This window comes from Podarcis melisellensis (assembly GCF_964234715.1).
Source record: "Podarcis melisellensis genome assembly, chromosome: 1".
Lineage (NCBI taxonomy): Eukaryota > Metazoa > Chordata > Lepidosauria > Squamata > Lacertidae > Podarcis > Podarcis melisellensis.
In genome coordinates this window covers 55589413-55605787 of record NC_138528.1, presented here as the reverse complement: position 1 = coordinate 55605787, position 16375 = coordinate 55589413, and the positions used below count along the sequence as shown (strand labels likewise).

Here is a 16375-nt window from a genome sequence, read left to right as displayed (position 1 = left end):
TGAAAAACATTCATCCCTCCAAATTATATGAAATCCTCATCAATAAATCTCTAGAACCCAGGCTTCTCAGTTGGCTATATTAAAAATGAATTACACGAACTCAGCTTGTACCCAGCAGTATTTTTCTGCAGATTAGTTGGTGACAGTTTTAAAAACCAGTTGGCAGCTTTAGGCGATTACATAAAGAATTGAGTTCTTGGCTGAAATAAAGTTACTCAGTAGTTTCATGCTCCTGTTAAATGTATTCTGAGGTCTTTTCTGGGAATAAAGCTGTGTACATATGGCAGCTTTGCAAAGGCTTGAGGGCGGTATGATAGAGCCACTGCGGGTCATGGTTAAAAGCCTCAAGGTGGGACAGAAAAACAGATACCTGTTAAACCTATTTAACTGTGACAGAAAAATAAACATCTGTAACGCAATCATAGTTATGCCTTTTTTATTTTTTTATTTCTTCATGTGTATATTTTTTTTCTTTATCTGTGTTCAAATAAAGTTTCTGAAATACATTATCTGTACATACCCTAAGAGACTATCAATTCACTCTTATACTCAGAAGTCCAAATTAGTTTCTTCAATCCATATGTATGGGAAGCAGCCTATTTTACATATTATTTATTATTTATTTAGTTAAAACACTTTTATTCCATTTTATAAAGCTGAAGGCAGCCTACCTAAAGTTATCAGATTATCTACCATCCATCCCCAGACCTACTTAGCTTCAGCAAGGTTGTTGAACTTGTATCACATGTTTTTAGGCTATATCGTGTTAAAATATATTTGGTTTGTGCATTATAGAGACCAGTGGAAAATTACATAAGTGAGTGAGTGAGTTTGGTCCACCAGATATTAACAATTTCATTTGCAGAAAGACAAAAGAAAGACAAGAGAAATGGTTTAACTATAAATATTAGTACAGTGGTACCTCTGGTTACGAACGTAATTCGGTCTGGAGGTCTGTTCTCAACCTGCAACTGTTCTTAACCTGAGGTACCACTTTAGCTAATGGGGCCTCCTGCTGCTGTGCAACTTCTGTTCTCATCCTGAGGTAAAGTTCCTGAGGCACTACTTCCGGGTTAGCGGAGTCTGTAACCCAAAGTGTTTGTAACCCGAGGTGTTTGTAACCTGGGGTACCACTGTACAGGTTTGATGTAAGACTGGTTTGAGACTGCTATCACACAGGTTTGATGTGAGACTTCTGATTAGAATGTTACAAATACAGGATTTGAACAAACTCTAATTGCCTCTTAATAATAAATGCTAGCTGGCATTTTGAATTTCTTGTATTCCAAAATTATCTGTATTCCCCCTGAATTACAAAAAAAAAACCAAGGAAAATTTTATGAAAGAAGCATTGACATTGCTGGGCACACGTACCAGTCTTTCGGAGCCAAAGCCCTAGTCAGTGAGCCTTAAATCTTTAATTATTACTGATTAAAGAAAAAATATATACGTGAAACCTAATGAAACTTGGGATGTATCAGATGTATCAGGATTTGGTTCACAAACATTTGGTCCATGTGCCCACACATAAGCTGTGAAAATGCACTGCACATATTTCCTTAACCATGAACCTTGGGGAATCTGACTACTTTAGACAGACTGTAAATTCACCAAGAGAATTCTGATTGATTAGTTATGATGAAAAACTCCATTACTGGCAGTCAACAAGAGATTCCAGGAAGATAAATGTGAGATCAACAGATGAAGAATGAGAGCAGATATGCTTTTTGACACAGAAGAAAGCAAGAGAGATTGGCTGCACTGTGAAAAGGAACAGGAGTGTAGGTTTCATAGGCTCCCATCTCATTCCTGCTTTTAAATGTGCAAAGATACAAAAGCTGGAAAACAAGCATATGATGTGTTTACTCAGAAGTAAGTATGCTGGGGCCTACTAAATATGTGTGCATTATGGGATGGAAACCTCAGTAGCTTGGCTGACTGTTCACATAATTGCAAACCGGATTATGTACTGCTCCAGGGCTTCCTTAAATTGTAATAATAACAAACCACAGAAAGTAGCAATTGACCAACCTACATTGGTGTACAGGAGTTCTATGGAGTTACAGTCATTCATGAATGGAAACTTGAAGTAACAAAATAAATAAGAAAAGAGTTCAGCACTGTGCTTGTATGCTCCTTCTCTCCCTGACTCCTTCTCAATAATTCAGCACTTTTTCCTGTCCTGACAAAATCAGGTCACCGGGTATCCTTATTAATGAATAATGCATATTCACACAACTAGCCCTGTGTCGGATATCCTGAACAGTCAGGAAACAACAAAAGTAATTCAGTCACAAGAAGGCATACTTTCCATCCTCTCCTGCAAGCATGTTTGTGTGTGTAAGGTATAGCAGGATCATTCTTTTTGGCCCACTGTGCTAGAAGCCAGTCAACACCACAATAAAGATAGACTAAGCTTCAGGAATACCTTCCTGATGGTGCAAGCTGCTTGGAACTGACTTCCTTAGAAGGTGGTTGATTCTTCTTCCTTAAAGGTTTGTAAGCAGAGGTTGGATGGCCACGTATCAAGGGCAAAGTTGAAGGTTTGAACCACCTGCTGATGAAGAAAACCAGGGGTTGCCCATACCCCTTCCCCAGGATCTTGAGACACAATTCTCTTTTATTTTGCAGTTCATTTTGAATGCTCTCAGCTTTTTGGGGGGCATGCTGGCCCATTTGGAATTTTGGGAATGTGGGGGGTGTCCCAGTCCCAAAATAGGTGCAGCAGAGGTGCATGGCTTAACAAAACATGACTGCCACCTTTAAAAGAGCGGAAAAGGAGATGGAGCCACATCGGTGAGAAAAAGGGTACTTATATCACCCACCACTGCACTCACTCACAGGAAGAAGCTCTTTGCATCTTTTCTCTGCTCGGCACAAAATAGACGGTGAATGTCCATTCCTGGCATCTAATAACGTGTGCATGTTTAAGGATGTGTGCAATATAGGAGAGGTCAGTCCAATGCAAATGGAAACTGAGAAGGAAGAGCAAGCAGCCTATTGTGCACTCTGGATTTTTTCAGGGGATATTTTGCAGGTTGCATAGGAAGTACTGCATAGGAGACGCCCAGACAAAATGACCTTTGAGATCCCTTTGGTGGCTAGGTAGGTGAACCAGAAGGCAACAGCATTTTGTCTTCCCTAGAGTTCATTTAGTCTTAGGGTTAGCCAGACTTTCACTTTAAGTTTCACTGACTTGAGTGGCAAGCTAAGCCTGAACACATTTACTTCCAAGCAAGCTAAGCCTCCACACGTTTTGCTCAGGGGGCAAGCCCCTGAGTTCGGCGGGTGTTACTCCAAAGTAAGCCTGTCCACGGAGACTTTTCGGAGGGGAAGCGGAGCGAGCTCGGGGCCCCTTCTCAAACTGGAGCCCTGCTCGGAGCCGGGCAGACGGCGCTCGGGAAACAGGGGCGCCGCGGGGCAGGGCAGGGCGCGGCGGCGGCCGCCTGGGCTCAGGGACGCCGCGAGGGCGGTGCAATGGCACCAAGTAGCCTCGCCACCCTGCGCTCCAGAGGCTGCGCGCGAACGGGAGAGCGAGAGAGCGAGCGCGTAGACGGCAGGCAGGCAGGCTGTCTGTCTGGTTGGGCGTGAGGGTCCGGCTGCTGGGGAAGGAGGGAGCCTCCCCCTGGCCCTCCTCCCGCTTCCCCCTCCCCGCCCGCACAGCCGCCTGGGCCTGGGCCGGGCTTGGGCCGAGAGGCGGAGGCGCTCGGCAGAGCCTTAAAACTTTCCGGAGCGGCCGTGGCGCTTGGGGGCAATGTGGCTGCTGTGGCTGCTCCTGGGCTCGGCGGGTGAGTCGGCGCCGGAAGCGGGGAATGGGGGGCGGGAAAGAGCTGGCTGGGGGAAGGGGAGGCGAGCGCGCCGGGGGGACGGACCTGCAGGAACCCCGGAGGGCAGCGGCGCCTCACGCCCCCCTCGCGTTACTCTGTCCCCCTCAGGCTGAGGGCGGCGGAGGAGGCGCGGGCTTTGCGAGGGTCCAGGACCCCTCGGTGTGGACTTGGAAAGGGGGGAGAACCGCCTCACACAAAGCACAACACGCGCAGCAACTTGGGAGTGCGTTCGCGTCTACTCTTTCCAGGATCACCTGAATATTCTCGGACAACGCTGCTTGGTTGCGATAGCCCCAGATGGGGATAAGTACTACGATACCAGCTTTTTGGTTTTGTTTGGGTTGCTTATTCCTCTCTTCCTCCCCCCAAATTCTTCACCTCAGCTGGAGAGGCAGGCTGGTGACTGGCAGCTCCAGCTCTCCGCTCTGTTCCTTTTAAGTACTGTAGTTTGTTGATAATTTCTGTAGTGTTTTACGAAGTGCCTTACCACGCCTGTCTCTTCTCACAGTTCAGTTTGTATATTATTATTATTATTTTAAAAAAACCTATCAGTCCTGTGTTAGGGAAGGGAGAGCTTCTTGAAGGAATATACAACATCGTAAAATATTCCACCCCCCACCCCCACCCAGAGCATTCATAGTACAGTGGTACCTCTACTTACGGATGTGATCTGTTCTGGGGTGCCATCTGCACCCCAAAACGTCCGTAAGTAGAGCGCCGCTTCTGCATGTGCGCATGACGCAATAGCGCGCTCATGCGCAAAGCACACAGAATGCTTCTGCGTGTGCACGTGTGTGACAAAACCCGGACGTATACACTTACAGGTTTGTCGTGTTCGCAACCCGAAAATCCTCAACCTGAACCTAACACAACTAGAGGTATGACTGTGTTCAGAAAGTTCCTTCCCCTGCCCCATTTGCTTCATTTGCTTAGAACAGCCACATAAGGGGTTAAATGTGACCTTAGTGACTTCTGGTGTTGGGGTTCTTCACATCTAGGTGTGGTGCAAAGTGTCATGGAGGTCCTGGGGTAAACCTTCATTGTATTTCATAAAAATACACATGGAACCACAGGGCCCTTCTGTCCCAAAGGAGCGTCAGGTTTTGGTTGGTGTTTGTGTTGACATTCTCCTTCTCCTTCTTGGAGTTTTGGCTACAACCTTCCTTTCTGTAGAGATACACTACTGTGTCTTGAAAGGCCCAAGTAGTATCATCAGTCTGACTTTTGGTGAGTTTTGTTTGGGGTACATCCATCCAGATCCTCTTCCCTTCTAAGGGAGTTTGGCAGGAGTTAGAAAGGTGATACGCAGCAGCATAACTCTAGAAAAAGAAGTATAGTTGAGGAGAGAGGAACCAGACATCTCTGTGATACCACATGTTTGGAAGGGTCCAGAAGTCTTCTGCTCCAGCCCCCTGTTGCAAGGCAGGAACTCTTCCTATCCTCTAAAATTCACCCAAGAAATCCACACCAAAGAGTGATGAGAATAAGTGTTAAACATAGGCCCTTGATACCTGAAAATATGAACTATGTATTAAGTCTTCAAAACCTGGATCAATGCATCTTTGCATCTCCACTTCTAGCACTTCTAACACAGACATTTTGCTACCATTTTCACTAAATCTAGTAAACAGAAATGGCATTTGAACCTGTGTTCAATTCAACCTGAAAGACATTTTGAATTGCTTCTTTGAAAGTATTTATGCTGTCAGAAAGTTCATTTTGTTTTGAGTTGGGCTCTACAAACTCTGCAACTACACATAAAATGTGCCCACAGTGGGAACTGGGAGAATTCTATCAAAACTAAGCAAAGTTGGTGGTGCTAGACATAAAACTCTCCTCTTTTTTTTTGCCCTGACTGCACAACACATCATTCCATCTTGGATTTTCCATTCTCATCTGAGCTGAGTGATTTATCTGCTGTCTATTTGTATTTAATAATAACCATGTGTAAATAGTGATACTTTGCTGTAGTAGATGTTGGCAGAAGATGCTGTGGGTGTACAAAGGATTTTGCTGTAGCAACTTTGCGATTTTAAAAAGTGTTTGCAAAGCTCATATACAGTTCTTTATGAGCTTCCCCATATAATATTAGGAGTGCTTTATCTCCAGATGCATTGATGTCACATTAAGTTGCATTCTTTGCTTTCAGTGTCATACAGTAGTTTTACCATTGCAAGCAGCATCACACCTGTTGCTGTACAAGCAAAAATGACACACATTTATTAACCCATTTTTTTAACATTTAAATATTTCATATTTGAAAATGGTTGTTCTTTGATTCGTGTAAGTACAGTGTTCTGCTGGATAAGTTCAGCAAACAGAAAAGTAGCACTGGAAGGACTGTGCCATTTGCTACACCATGTTTGTAGGAGTACTGAGAATTTCACAGCTGTCTTGTGTTTTCCCAGGGGCATCACCTGGGCTTTATTCACTGGAAGCATTTGTACACATGAATAGAATTTGGCTTTGGTCAGTCTTGTGGTCTTCTAATCTCCAAGTTGTCTCACTCTTACAGCCTTGTGTTAACTTGAGCCTTGGGGTCAGTTTATATATTATGGCTGCCACTGTTGTCATATTGGAAATACATTTCTGTGCAGCAGCTTGCTATGCTGTTGGGTGACTTTTAAAATGTCATTTGAGAGCTCTCTCCCCCCCCCCAAAAAAGTGTGGTGCTTGGGAGGGGGATAATACATTCTGTGTGGAGAGTTGTTGTGTACATAACTCTCATGACATGGTCAGGCCAATGGAAGTTATACAGTGGGTGGCCACAATGTCCAAAATGGCCTTTTAAAGAGTCAGGTCCTGCATAACTCTCCAGGGACCCTTTAACCCAGGGTTGCCTTACTTTTACACACTTGTTTATTGTGGCCTTGTACATAAGTCCACAGAACTTGCTAGTCTGCTGGCAGAGGAGTGTTTGAGAACTCTGACCCTTGCGCAGCAGACCACTGCCTTTTTGTCCTGGGAACAAAGGAGGAATGGAGTGTTTTGCTCACCTGCATGTAGTTCCTTGCACTCACTTGGTATGCAATTCATCAGTTGCTAGGAACTGCAAGTGAAGATCGAGCGCTGTTGCACTTATGTTCTGCTTGCAGACTTCTCATAGGTTGGCTGTTGTAAGAATAGGATTCTAGACTAGATGGACCCTTTGGTCTGACCAGTTGAGCTCTTCTTATATACCAAGTTAGTGCTTCAACACAGGACTTGTAGTGCTGAAGATATTCTGGAGAAGGCTAGTGTATTTCTGGTTTGCTGTTGTTATGAATAGAAAACCTGCAACATAATAACGAATGATATCCCTACCATTTCAGGAACAACTGTTTATTGAAATGGTGGTTGTTATTTAAGAACCTGTTATTAACAGATGTATGTGGACACAAGGAAGTGTTACTTATTATCTTTGAGATAGCAAGATTTTCAAAGTTTAGTTGCACACCTCTAGATTGTTAGGGTTTTGCATCGTTTCAGTATATAATCTAAACATCACACAGGAAAGCTCTGACAGGTAAGAGAACTGAGATCTCCCATGTTGGTAAAATTATTTTTCCAAAAGATTAGCAGGAATATATAATTGGCTAGATAATGATAATGATTTGCTTTGATGTTCATTAATGTAATGGATTAATACTTAATTGACCCTCACTGGAAAACAAAAACATTACTGGGTAATAAATCAGAATGTCAGGATAAAAAATAATAATGAAATGTACAAATACAAGTTGCCATATTGCTAATGAAGGACAGAACACTTTTTACAATAGTGGGCACTTGTTTGTCAAAATCTGAATACAGGCTGAGGGTTCTTTTTGCATCTTTCATGTAGGTATGAATTTATTGTGTGTAGGATACCTGTAGGCATTGTGACAAAGTGTCTGTGTAAAATATTTTTAAGAACCTAAAATCTTGCTTTGTGTAGCTGTGCCTGTTGCTACATAGCTCCTTGATGGTTAAGTGGTGGAAAAGAGAGAGAAGGACCACCACCAACCCTTGATCAAATTTAGTTTTCCCCAATAACTGTCAGCAACAGAAGTTTCTTTGAGGGGGAAAAACACATAGTTGGGATCTTTAGGAACTTATATCAGACATTTGAGGGAGAGAAGTTTGGATTTCATATCCCGCTTTATCACTACCTAAAGGAGTCTCAAAGCGGTTAACATTCTCCTTTCCCTTCCTCCCCCACAACAAACACGCTGTGAGATGAGTGGGGCTGAGAGACTTCAGAGAAGTGTGACTGGCCCAAGGTCACCCAGCAGCTGCATGTGGAGGAGCGGAGACACGAACCCGGTTCCCCAGATTACGAATCTACCGCTCTTAACCACTACACCACACTGGCTCTCATGGTTCTCTTTAACTCCTAAAAATGAAGTATGCTGTTATAAACATTTGGATTTCACACACTACAGATAGCTTTCTTTGGCTGCATTGAGATGAATACCCACTGGGATCACAAGTTCCTTCCTCTTCAGTTCCCTCTGATAAACAGGACTTTATTCAATGCTTTCTTTCTTTTTGCCATTATGTCTGAACTATGGTTTGAACAACCCCTCCTAACCAGGATTGCTAACTGTGGCTATTAAGTTCTGCAAAACAAAATCTCAAATACTAGTTTCCAAGTTCCAGATCTTATTCACTGCAGTATTCTGAAAAGTATAAAGCAATCAGGATTGTAATTGAAGAACGCAAAGATTAATGAGAGAAATTAACATTGGGGTGGGGACAAGGCTTTCCAGTTTCCCTGCATACATATCAGTACAATCACTGTAAGAGAATAAAATATACAAATTTATCTTGGAGTTAAAATCTATTTAATATGGGTAACTTCCAAAACTAATTCTTGAATTATTATGATACATGTAGTTTAACTTGAAATGTAATATCAGCTTCTGCTTTATTTTTCTAGCTCTATTACTAAAGGGTGATTTTGTTTTCAATACTAGTCTTCGTTTAACAAATGAAAACAGCTTTCTTTGTTTTTATACATTATGTAGTACAGTAGGAAGTTTTTGACCCAAACTGATTACAGACAAGCAAGGAAACACCCAATTAATTCTACCCACTCCCCAAATCTCCTTCAAGAAGAAGCCTGTGCTTGGTGAATGGGAACCATACCACTGAATGTTGAGAAGTGTACGTTCATTTGTGAAGGCCTTTTATTTGTGTTTGATCATTGCATAAGGTAGTTGCATATAGTTCTCAAATGGAGGATACATAAACATAAGAATAAAATATGATGTTTGAACTCATTTGTGTCATGTAATAAAATGCTGAGTACTTTATTTGTATATCATAATAAATTCAGGAGATAAGTTAAAACAAGGGAATAAACACCTAATTCAAAATAGCTTCCAATTTCTCATCTACAGGTGAAACTTGAAAAATTAGAATATCGTGGAAAAGTTCATTTATTTCAGTAATTCAACTTAAAAGGTGAAACTAATATATGAGATAGACTCATGACATGCAAAGCGAGATATGTCAAGCCCTTATTTGTTATAATTGTGATGATAATGGTGTACAGCTGATGAAAATCCTAAATTAACAATCTCAGAAAATTAGAATATCAAATGAAATCAGCAAAACAAGGATTGCAAATAGAGCAATATTGGACCTCTGAGAAGTAGAAGCATGAATATGTACTCAGTACTTGGTTTGGGCCCCTTTTGCATCAATTACTGCCTCAATGCAGAAGATCTGAAGGCTGCTATTGAAGCATCCTGGTCTTCCATAACACCTCAGCAGTGCCACATTATTAATTTGGGGTTTTCATCAGCTGTACGCCGTGATCATCACAATTATAACAAAGGCTTGACATATCTCGCTTTGCATGTCATGAGTCTATCTCATATATTAGTTTCACCTTTTAAGTTGAATTACTGAAATAAATGAACTTTTCCACGATATTCTAATTTTTTTAGTTTCACCTGTAAGCAGGCAAATCTTAGGACTATGGAAACATATTTAGGCCACAGCTTAGTAGTTTAAGTGTCTTTCCTAATGAAGAAATCAGGCATATATTATGATTAATAATATGTCATCAACATAGCGTATCCTTAGTAGGTTTATACCTTCCTGGTACTACAACTATTGTTGCTGAGTTTGTCAAAATACAGCCAGAGACTTAATTCAAAAACACATGCAAACAAATCACCAGTGTTGCAAAGCATTGCCTATTCAAGGGCTCTTCAAAAGACAAGTGGAGATTTGCCTGGAGAAAAAATGCAATGTTATTGCACTGTTAAAAGTTTGCAGGCATTCCACCTGGCTTCCTGCTGTTTTCCACATAGGAACTCTTATGTTGAAATTGTGCTGTTTTTTTCTTGTTTCCTTTACTAATGAAGCAAAACTAGCCAATGTTTGTGCTTCTCGCTACATTCAGGGCAACAAGAGTTGTATCCTGCTCAGAAACAACGCAGGATTCTAAACTTGTTTGTTGCTAGACTAGATTATAACTTCACTGTGTTATGGAACAGCATTGTATCAACAATCTGTGATGGAAGGGGAAGTAATGTGATATTGCTGCTGTTGCTTATGAATGAGCTAGTGAAAAATGAGTAGCACCTCTACTTCGTTTTCATAATATAAGAACACAGGAGTAGTAGATGAATAAACATGCTGCTAAGCAAGTTGGCAGTGACTGTTTCTTTGAATAACATGACAATGTAGGTTTGTACTATGTCAAATGTAAACCAGTATTTTTTGGAAACGTGCTTTGATTTATATGCACAGATAGGAAAGATTAGTACTTTCCATTGTAGGTACTGCATTGTACACCTAAACAGCCACTGGCGAAGTTTCTCTATACATCAACATTTGCAATAGGTATAAAAGATTTGGGAAGGTTGGACTTTTTCAAGTTACTAATATGTACTGGGCACCAAATGGATCCTTACGTAGGGCAGACAGCTGCATGTGTTGGACTCAAATAGCCAGTAGTCACGCTTTCCTGATTCTCATGGAAATTGCTGGTTACCTACATTGACTGGCTAAGAAGTTTTGATGCATAAGACAAAAACTCTAAATGGTGGTTAGAAATATAATTACAGGCACCTCCCACCCCCTTGTGCACATTCTACTTGCGCATGGCCGCTTTTACACAGGCCGCCACGAAATAAATAAATAGATAAATCACTTTACATTATTTCAATTTTGCATGCAGGTGCCAGGAATGTAACCCCTGTGTAAGTCAGGGGGTATCTGTATAATATATTAAATAACTTTCAGCTTGCTGCCGTTATGATAGTATAGAATTTGATCCCAAATTTGGTCTACCTGCCTACCAGTAGAAACTGCTCTGACCTAACCTCTTAGGTGCCTGTTGCAGGAGAAGTTCAGTGACAAAGCTGTGTAAAGCAAGCTTTCTAATTCTGCCTATGCAAACATTTTAGTTCTGAGACTCTTCCCAGGCCAGCCTGCAGCTCTCAGACAGTGACTGAAGTGTAGCTGCTTACAAGCACAGGGCTGCCATGCACTTCTATGTACACTGACATGTAGGATAGATAGTCACATATTTTGTAGGGTTATTATGTCTTTTGTAGTACTTAAGCATAGCAAAATCTGTGCCCAGGTAAAATGTAGAATGTATGTTTCAATGTTTAAAATGGCATTTTAACAGTTGCAGGAAAGGCTTTGCTTCATGCCAAGTGAAATGAATTTTGCAGGCCCCTGGTTTGTCATCATTCAGGTCTCCTGTTTCAGTGGTATTCTCTTTTCAGTGAGTGAGTGGTTTGTTAATAGGCACTTAGAGAAGTGTGTTAAAAGTTAGATTTGACAGCAATTTCAGTTCAGGCAGAGAGACCGTCAGCTTCTGTGTATCAAAAGTTTAGAGTTACTTAAAAAAGAAGAAAATTAAAAAGAGGATGTTTGTCTTGGCAAAAGGGCATGATGAAATATATTTCTACCGAAATATATTTTAATGTATTGAAACAGGAGACATGATTTTAAAATAGTTCACCAGTGCTGTACCTCCAGACCGCCTACTGACATTTAACTTAAATAGACCATGGGAAACTTTACAGGCTAGCATCATTTGTCATTAATAGCAGTTGGATGGGCTATCTCTTTTACTGCTGAGAAAAGTCTTGTGCTTTTCTCCTTCCTCTAGCTAACAAGCCCTTGACTGTGAAGTACTGTTTTTAATTGACTCTGAAGGGAACATGCTATATTGAGGGAGATTTTGAGGCATATGTTTCTGGTCAGTGAATACCCAGCAAAGTAATGTCGTGGAGTTCTTCTGAGATTGTATCACTTCATATAACTACTGCGCGTGACAGTTTTTCCAGTTCAGTTTTCCCATAAGAAAATTCCTGTTTATTTGTCAATTGGAAAGAAACATTTGTTACAGACAACTCTTTCATAACTCTAGCTTTTGATGTCCGGGGCATTCAAAAAGCACAAACCTCTTCCTCCATTATTCTTGTGGTCTGAAAAGGTTCTGTCCCAGAAGAAATCTTCACAATGAGATTTGTTTCGAATATATAGATTCTTAGTCTTTTTAAATCTGGAAAATTGAGCTTAGGGAGTGCATTACCTATTCATCAGTTTTGCATGATTTGCAGATGCTGAAGTCTTCAGGCAATTGCAAGCAATAGGAATTGTAGGTGAAATCTCATATTGTATGAATGCTTCCCCCCAGCCCTCAAAAGTAGCTTCTGTGGGGGCACAGAGGCTGTAGTGAGGAAGAGTAGAAGGGGAAGTCCTATTCTGTGGGTAGAAGTTTGTTCTGCAAGCAGGTGGACACAATTGGATATTGCCCTTTGCAAGTACTTATGAAAAGCAATTCTTTGGCTACTAAACTAGAGTGTTAGCTTCCATATATGCTGTCATTTCTGGAGGTTTTGCTGAAATCAGTGGTAGTCAAGAAAAAGTGATTAGCATTTCAAATGTTCTTCCCTTGGCACAGGCGGAAATGGTGATAACTGGCCTTTTAAAAAAGAGCTTTTGCTACCATAGACTTATAGCTGGCACATCTAGTCATTCCTTCTTGTTAATTTGCTTCTTTATGAATACACTTTATTTGAGCTTTTTTATTAGCGAAAGGCATCTATACAAATTATGGTGAAACACATAATCTAATCAGAATGAGTTTCTAGAAGATTCCTAATAGGACTTTTGAATACTTGCCAAGAGAGTTTTTAGGCTTTCTAGTAAATTTCTTAAATGGACCCGCTGGCCTGTTGGTTGTTTGAGAGCCCTCAGGTTAATATCAGGGCACTTGCTTTCCAATTTCTAAAAATCATCAGTGTAGAGATGTCTGGTTCAGTGGATATTATTATGTAATTAGCAGAGTCAAACTATATGTGAAAACTGAAGCAGCAGCTTTGATCACTCTGACAGTATGGTGAGTGCAAACTGAGGTTGAGCGGAGGTGTTGCTTGCCCATATAATTTATTAATTGTTTCCTTGGCTGCCGTCCTTCGTGTATTCTCTGGTCTGGAGGAATGTTGCTTTTAGTCAGCACACTGATTTGTATAACTTCTAAACCAACTTAATTTTATTGTGTGTAGCACTTAAGCTGCATCTCTTAGTTGCTTTCTGAGGCAGGGAAAATTAGGGATTTATTTATTTCAGGATTTGTATGGTGCTTTTCAGGGCAAATTCTCCCAACAGTGTTGAGCAGTATACATAACACACGTATACGTGGCCTTACCTATTTAAACATGATATTCCATGCCATGGTGCTTATCAAGGCTGACTGCATGATTTAGGGGCCCTGGGGCACATGTAATAGCAACAGGTGAGTTGGCATCCAATGCCATCTAAAACCATCAGTACCTCTAACACTCAATACCTGAAGTCAAGCCTGCCAATTCTTTACCATTTGAGTGAACAACTGCTCTGGTTCTTACTTGACTTACTTACTGGCCATTTGGAACTTTTCACTTCTGCCCAGATCATTTTGAGTCAGGACCCTTCCCAGGGTCGGGATACGTAGCAGCAGCAACAGGAGTGTAGGGTTGATACACATTAAAGGTAAAGGTAAAGGGACCCCTGACAGTTAAGTCTAGTCGACTCTGGGGTTGCGGTGCTCATCTCGCTTTACAGGCCGAGGGAGCTGGAGTTTGTCCACTCCGCAGTTTTTCCGGGTCATGTGGCCAGCATGACTAAACCGCTTCTGGCAAAACCAGAGCAGCGCATGGAAACACCGTTTACCTTCCCGCTGGAGCTGTACCTATTAATCTACTTGCGCTTTTTGGGGTGCTTTTGAACTGCTAGGTTGGCAGGAGCTGGGACTGAGCAACGGGAGCTCACCCCGTCCACCACTGACCTTTTGATTGGCAAGCCCAAGGCTCAGTGGTTTAAACCACAGCGCCACCTGCGTCCCTTGATACACATTGAGATCATGTTACTGTTGTTATTTAATTAACGCTATTACCCACCCTTCGCCAAGGTGGTCCCAGGGCAGTTGAAGCAATTTAAAACTCATTGTTTAAAACAGCTAAAACAAATTACAGCCACAGGATTAGGGTTGGTCATGAACCCACCCCCTCCTCTGCTGTAACTGTATCAGTTTTAAAGAATAAAATATAGGAGCATAAATGAATATAGAATACAGTAGGGGTGGGAGTGACACATGTTTTTATGGATTCTTTTGTTGATTTCATTCTCATATGTTTTATACTGCCTTGATATGTTTTTATGGAAGTGTGAATTTTAAATGCATAAATAAAAAAATACTTCCCACCCACATTGCATTTTGCAATAGCATAGCCAGAATGTGGTAATTTTTGTCTACCACAATTTTCTTATGACTGCAGAAAGAGCCTTTTAATGCCAGATTTGCACAGTTACATATGTCATAACTGCAACTTGATTTGTGAAATTGTTATAATGGAAACAGTCTTGTCCTGCAGGCACAATGCCTGATAAATTTTGTCTCTGCTGCCAAGTGAAGTGTAAGGTTTATCATTGGATTACTTCCACTTTTAATAGGCCATATGACTTAGAATTATAGAGTTGTCGAGTTGGAAGTGACCACGTGGCTCATCCAGTACAATCCCCTGCAATGTAGGAATATTTTGCCCAGGGTGGGGCTCGAACCCATGACCCTGAGATTAAGAGTCTCATGCTCTACCAAGTGAGCAAGGCTAATAATAATAATAATAAGAGTATTATTATTATTGCCACTCTGGGCAGCTTCCAGCAAAATACAAAAACATAATAAAACCTCAAACATTAAAAACTTCCCAATACAGGGCAGCCTTCAGATGTCTTCTAAAAGTTGTGTAGTTATTTATCTCCTTGACATCTGATGAGAGGGCGTTCCACAGGGAGGGTGCCGCTGCCAAGAGTGCCCTCTGCCTGGTTCCCTGTAACTTCACTTCTTGCAGTGAGGGAGCTGTCAGAAGATCCTTGGAGGTGGACCTCGGTGTCTGGGCTGAATGATGGGGGTGGAGACTCTCCTTCAGGTATACTGGGCTGAGGCTGTCTAGGGCTTTAAATGTCAGTACAGTCGTACCTCGGGTTACAGACGCTTCAGGTTACATACGCTTCAGGTTACAGACTCCGCTAACCCTGAAATAGTACCTCGGGTTAAGAACTTTGCTTCAGGATAAGAACAAAAATCGTGCTCCAGCGGCGTGGCAGCGGCAGGAGGCCCCATTAGCTAAAGTGGTGCTTCAGGTTAAGAACGAACCTCCGGAACGAATTAAGTACTTAACCTGGGGTACCACTGTACCAACACTTTGAACTGTGTTCGGAAACATACCGGGAGCCAAAGAAGATTCTTTAGCACTGGTGTTATATGGTCCCGGCCGCCATTCCCAGTCACCAGTCTAGCTGCCGCATTCTGGATTGTTGTCACTCCTTTGGTGAACAAGTGGTACCAGGGATTACTCCTAAAACAGCTAAGGGGAAACCAGCTAGGAAACTGAGGTTAAAAGCATGGCTTTGTACATTGAAAGCAGATGACAACTTTCTGAAATCCAGTCAAGGTTCTTCAGACAGCTTGAACAAAGTGCCACAAACTGTGATTATTTCTAAATCTCTGACCATGTACACCCATTTTCTTCAATGAAAAAGTGCACTGAAGGTACCAGACTTTCCCTTTTTAAAAGAAAATAAGGACATTATCTGGTCCAGAGCTCTGGGTTGACAGATCATTCTTAAGAGAGTGATCAAATTAAAACAGTAACCTACAGCATCTTTGCAAATCCAGATTTTGGAAGCAGTCACACCCACTTAACAATAATGTGATGGGTGACTCAAGAGCATTAGGTGTGCAACCAGAAGCTATTGTGACTTCCAGAATATGATTGCTTGGAGAAGTAAGCAAAGTGAACTCATTCCAGACCTGGGCGTTTACCTGTAAAACATATGTTTCCCAGGATTAAGGCAAGAATATGTGACTGACTTGTGCTTGCAAAACTCCATAGATCTAATTGAATGCACAAAGAAAACTTGGGGGCAAAAGAATTAAAATGCTTCCAATGTTACATTAGTCTGGCCCAAACTATCTTCTTTAGTGTAGTTGCTGCAAAATGATTGACAAAATAGATTTTGGCAAGGAAATTGGTGCTGGCTTCTCTCTTGGCACATGCTGGGTCTCTACC

General features: G+C 41.6%; 1 protein-coding gene across 1 annotated transcript in view; it reads left to right on the top strand.

The window, feature by feature from the left end:
* Positions 1 to 3578: 3578 nt before the first annotated feature.
* Positions 3579 to 16375, top strand: part of LDLRAD3 (low density lipoprotein receptor class A domain containing 3) — a 117579-nt gene continuing 104782 nt past the window's right edge. Inside the window, exon 1 of the mRNA XM_081892050.1 lies at positions 3579 to 3788. Coding sequence (XP_081748176.1) covers positions 3755 to 3788 — 34 coding nt within the window. The 5' untranslated portion in view covers positions 3579 to 3754. The remainder of the gene's footprint in view (positions 3789 to 16375) is intronic.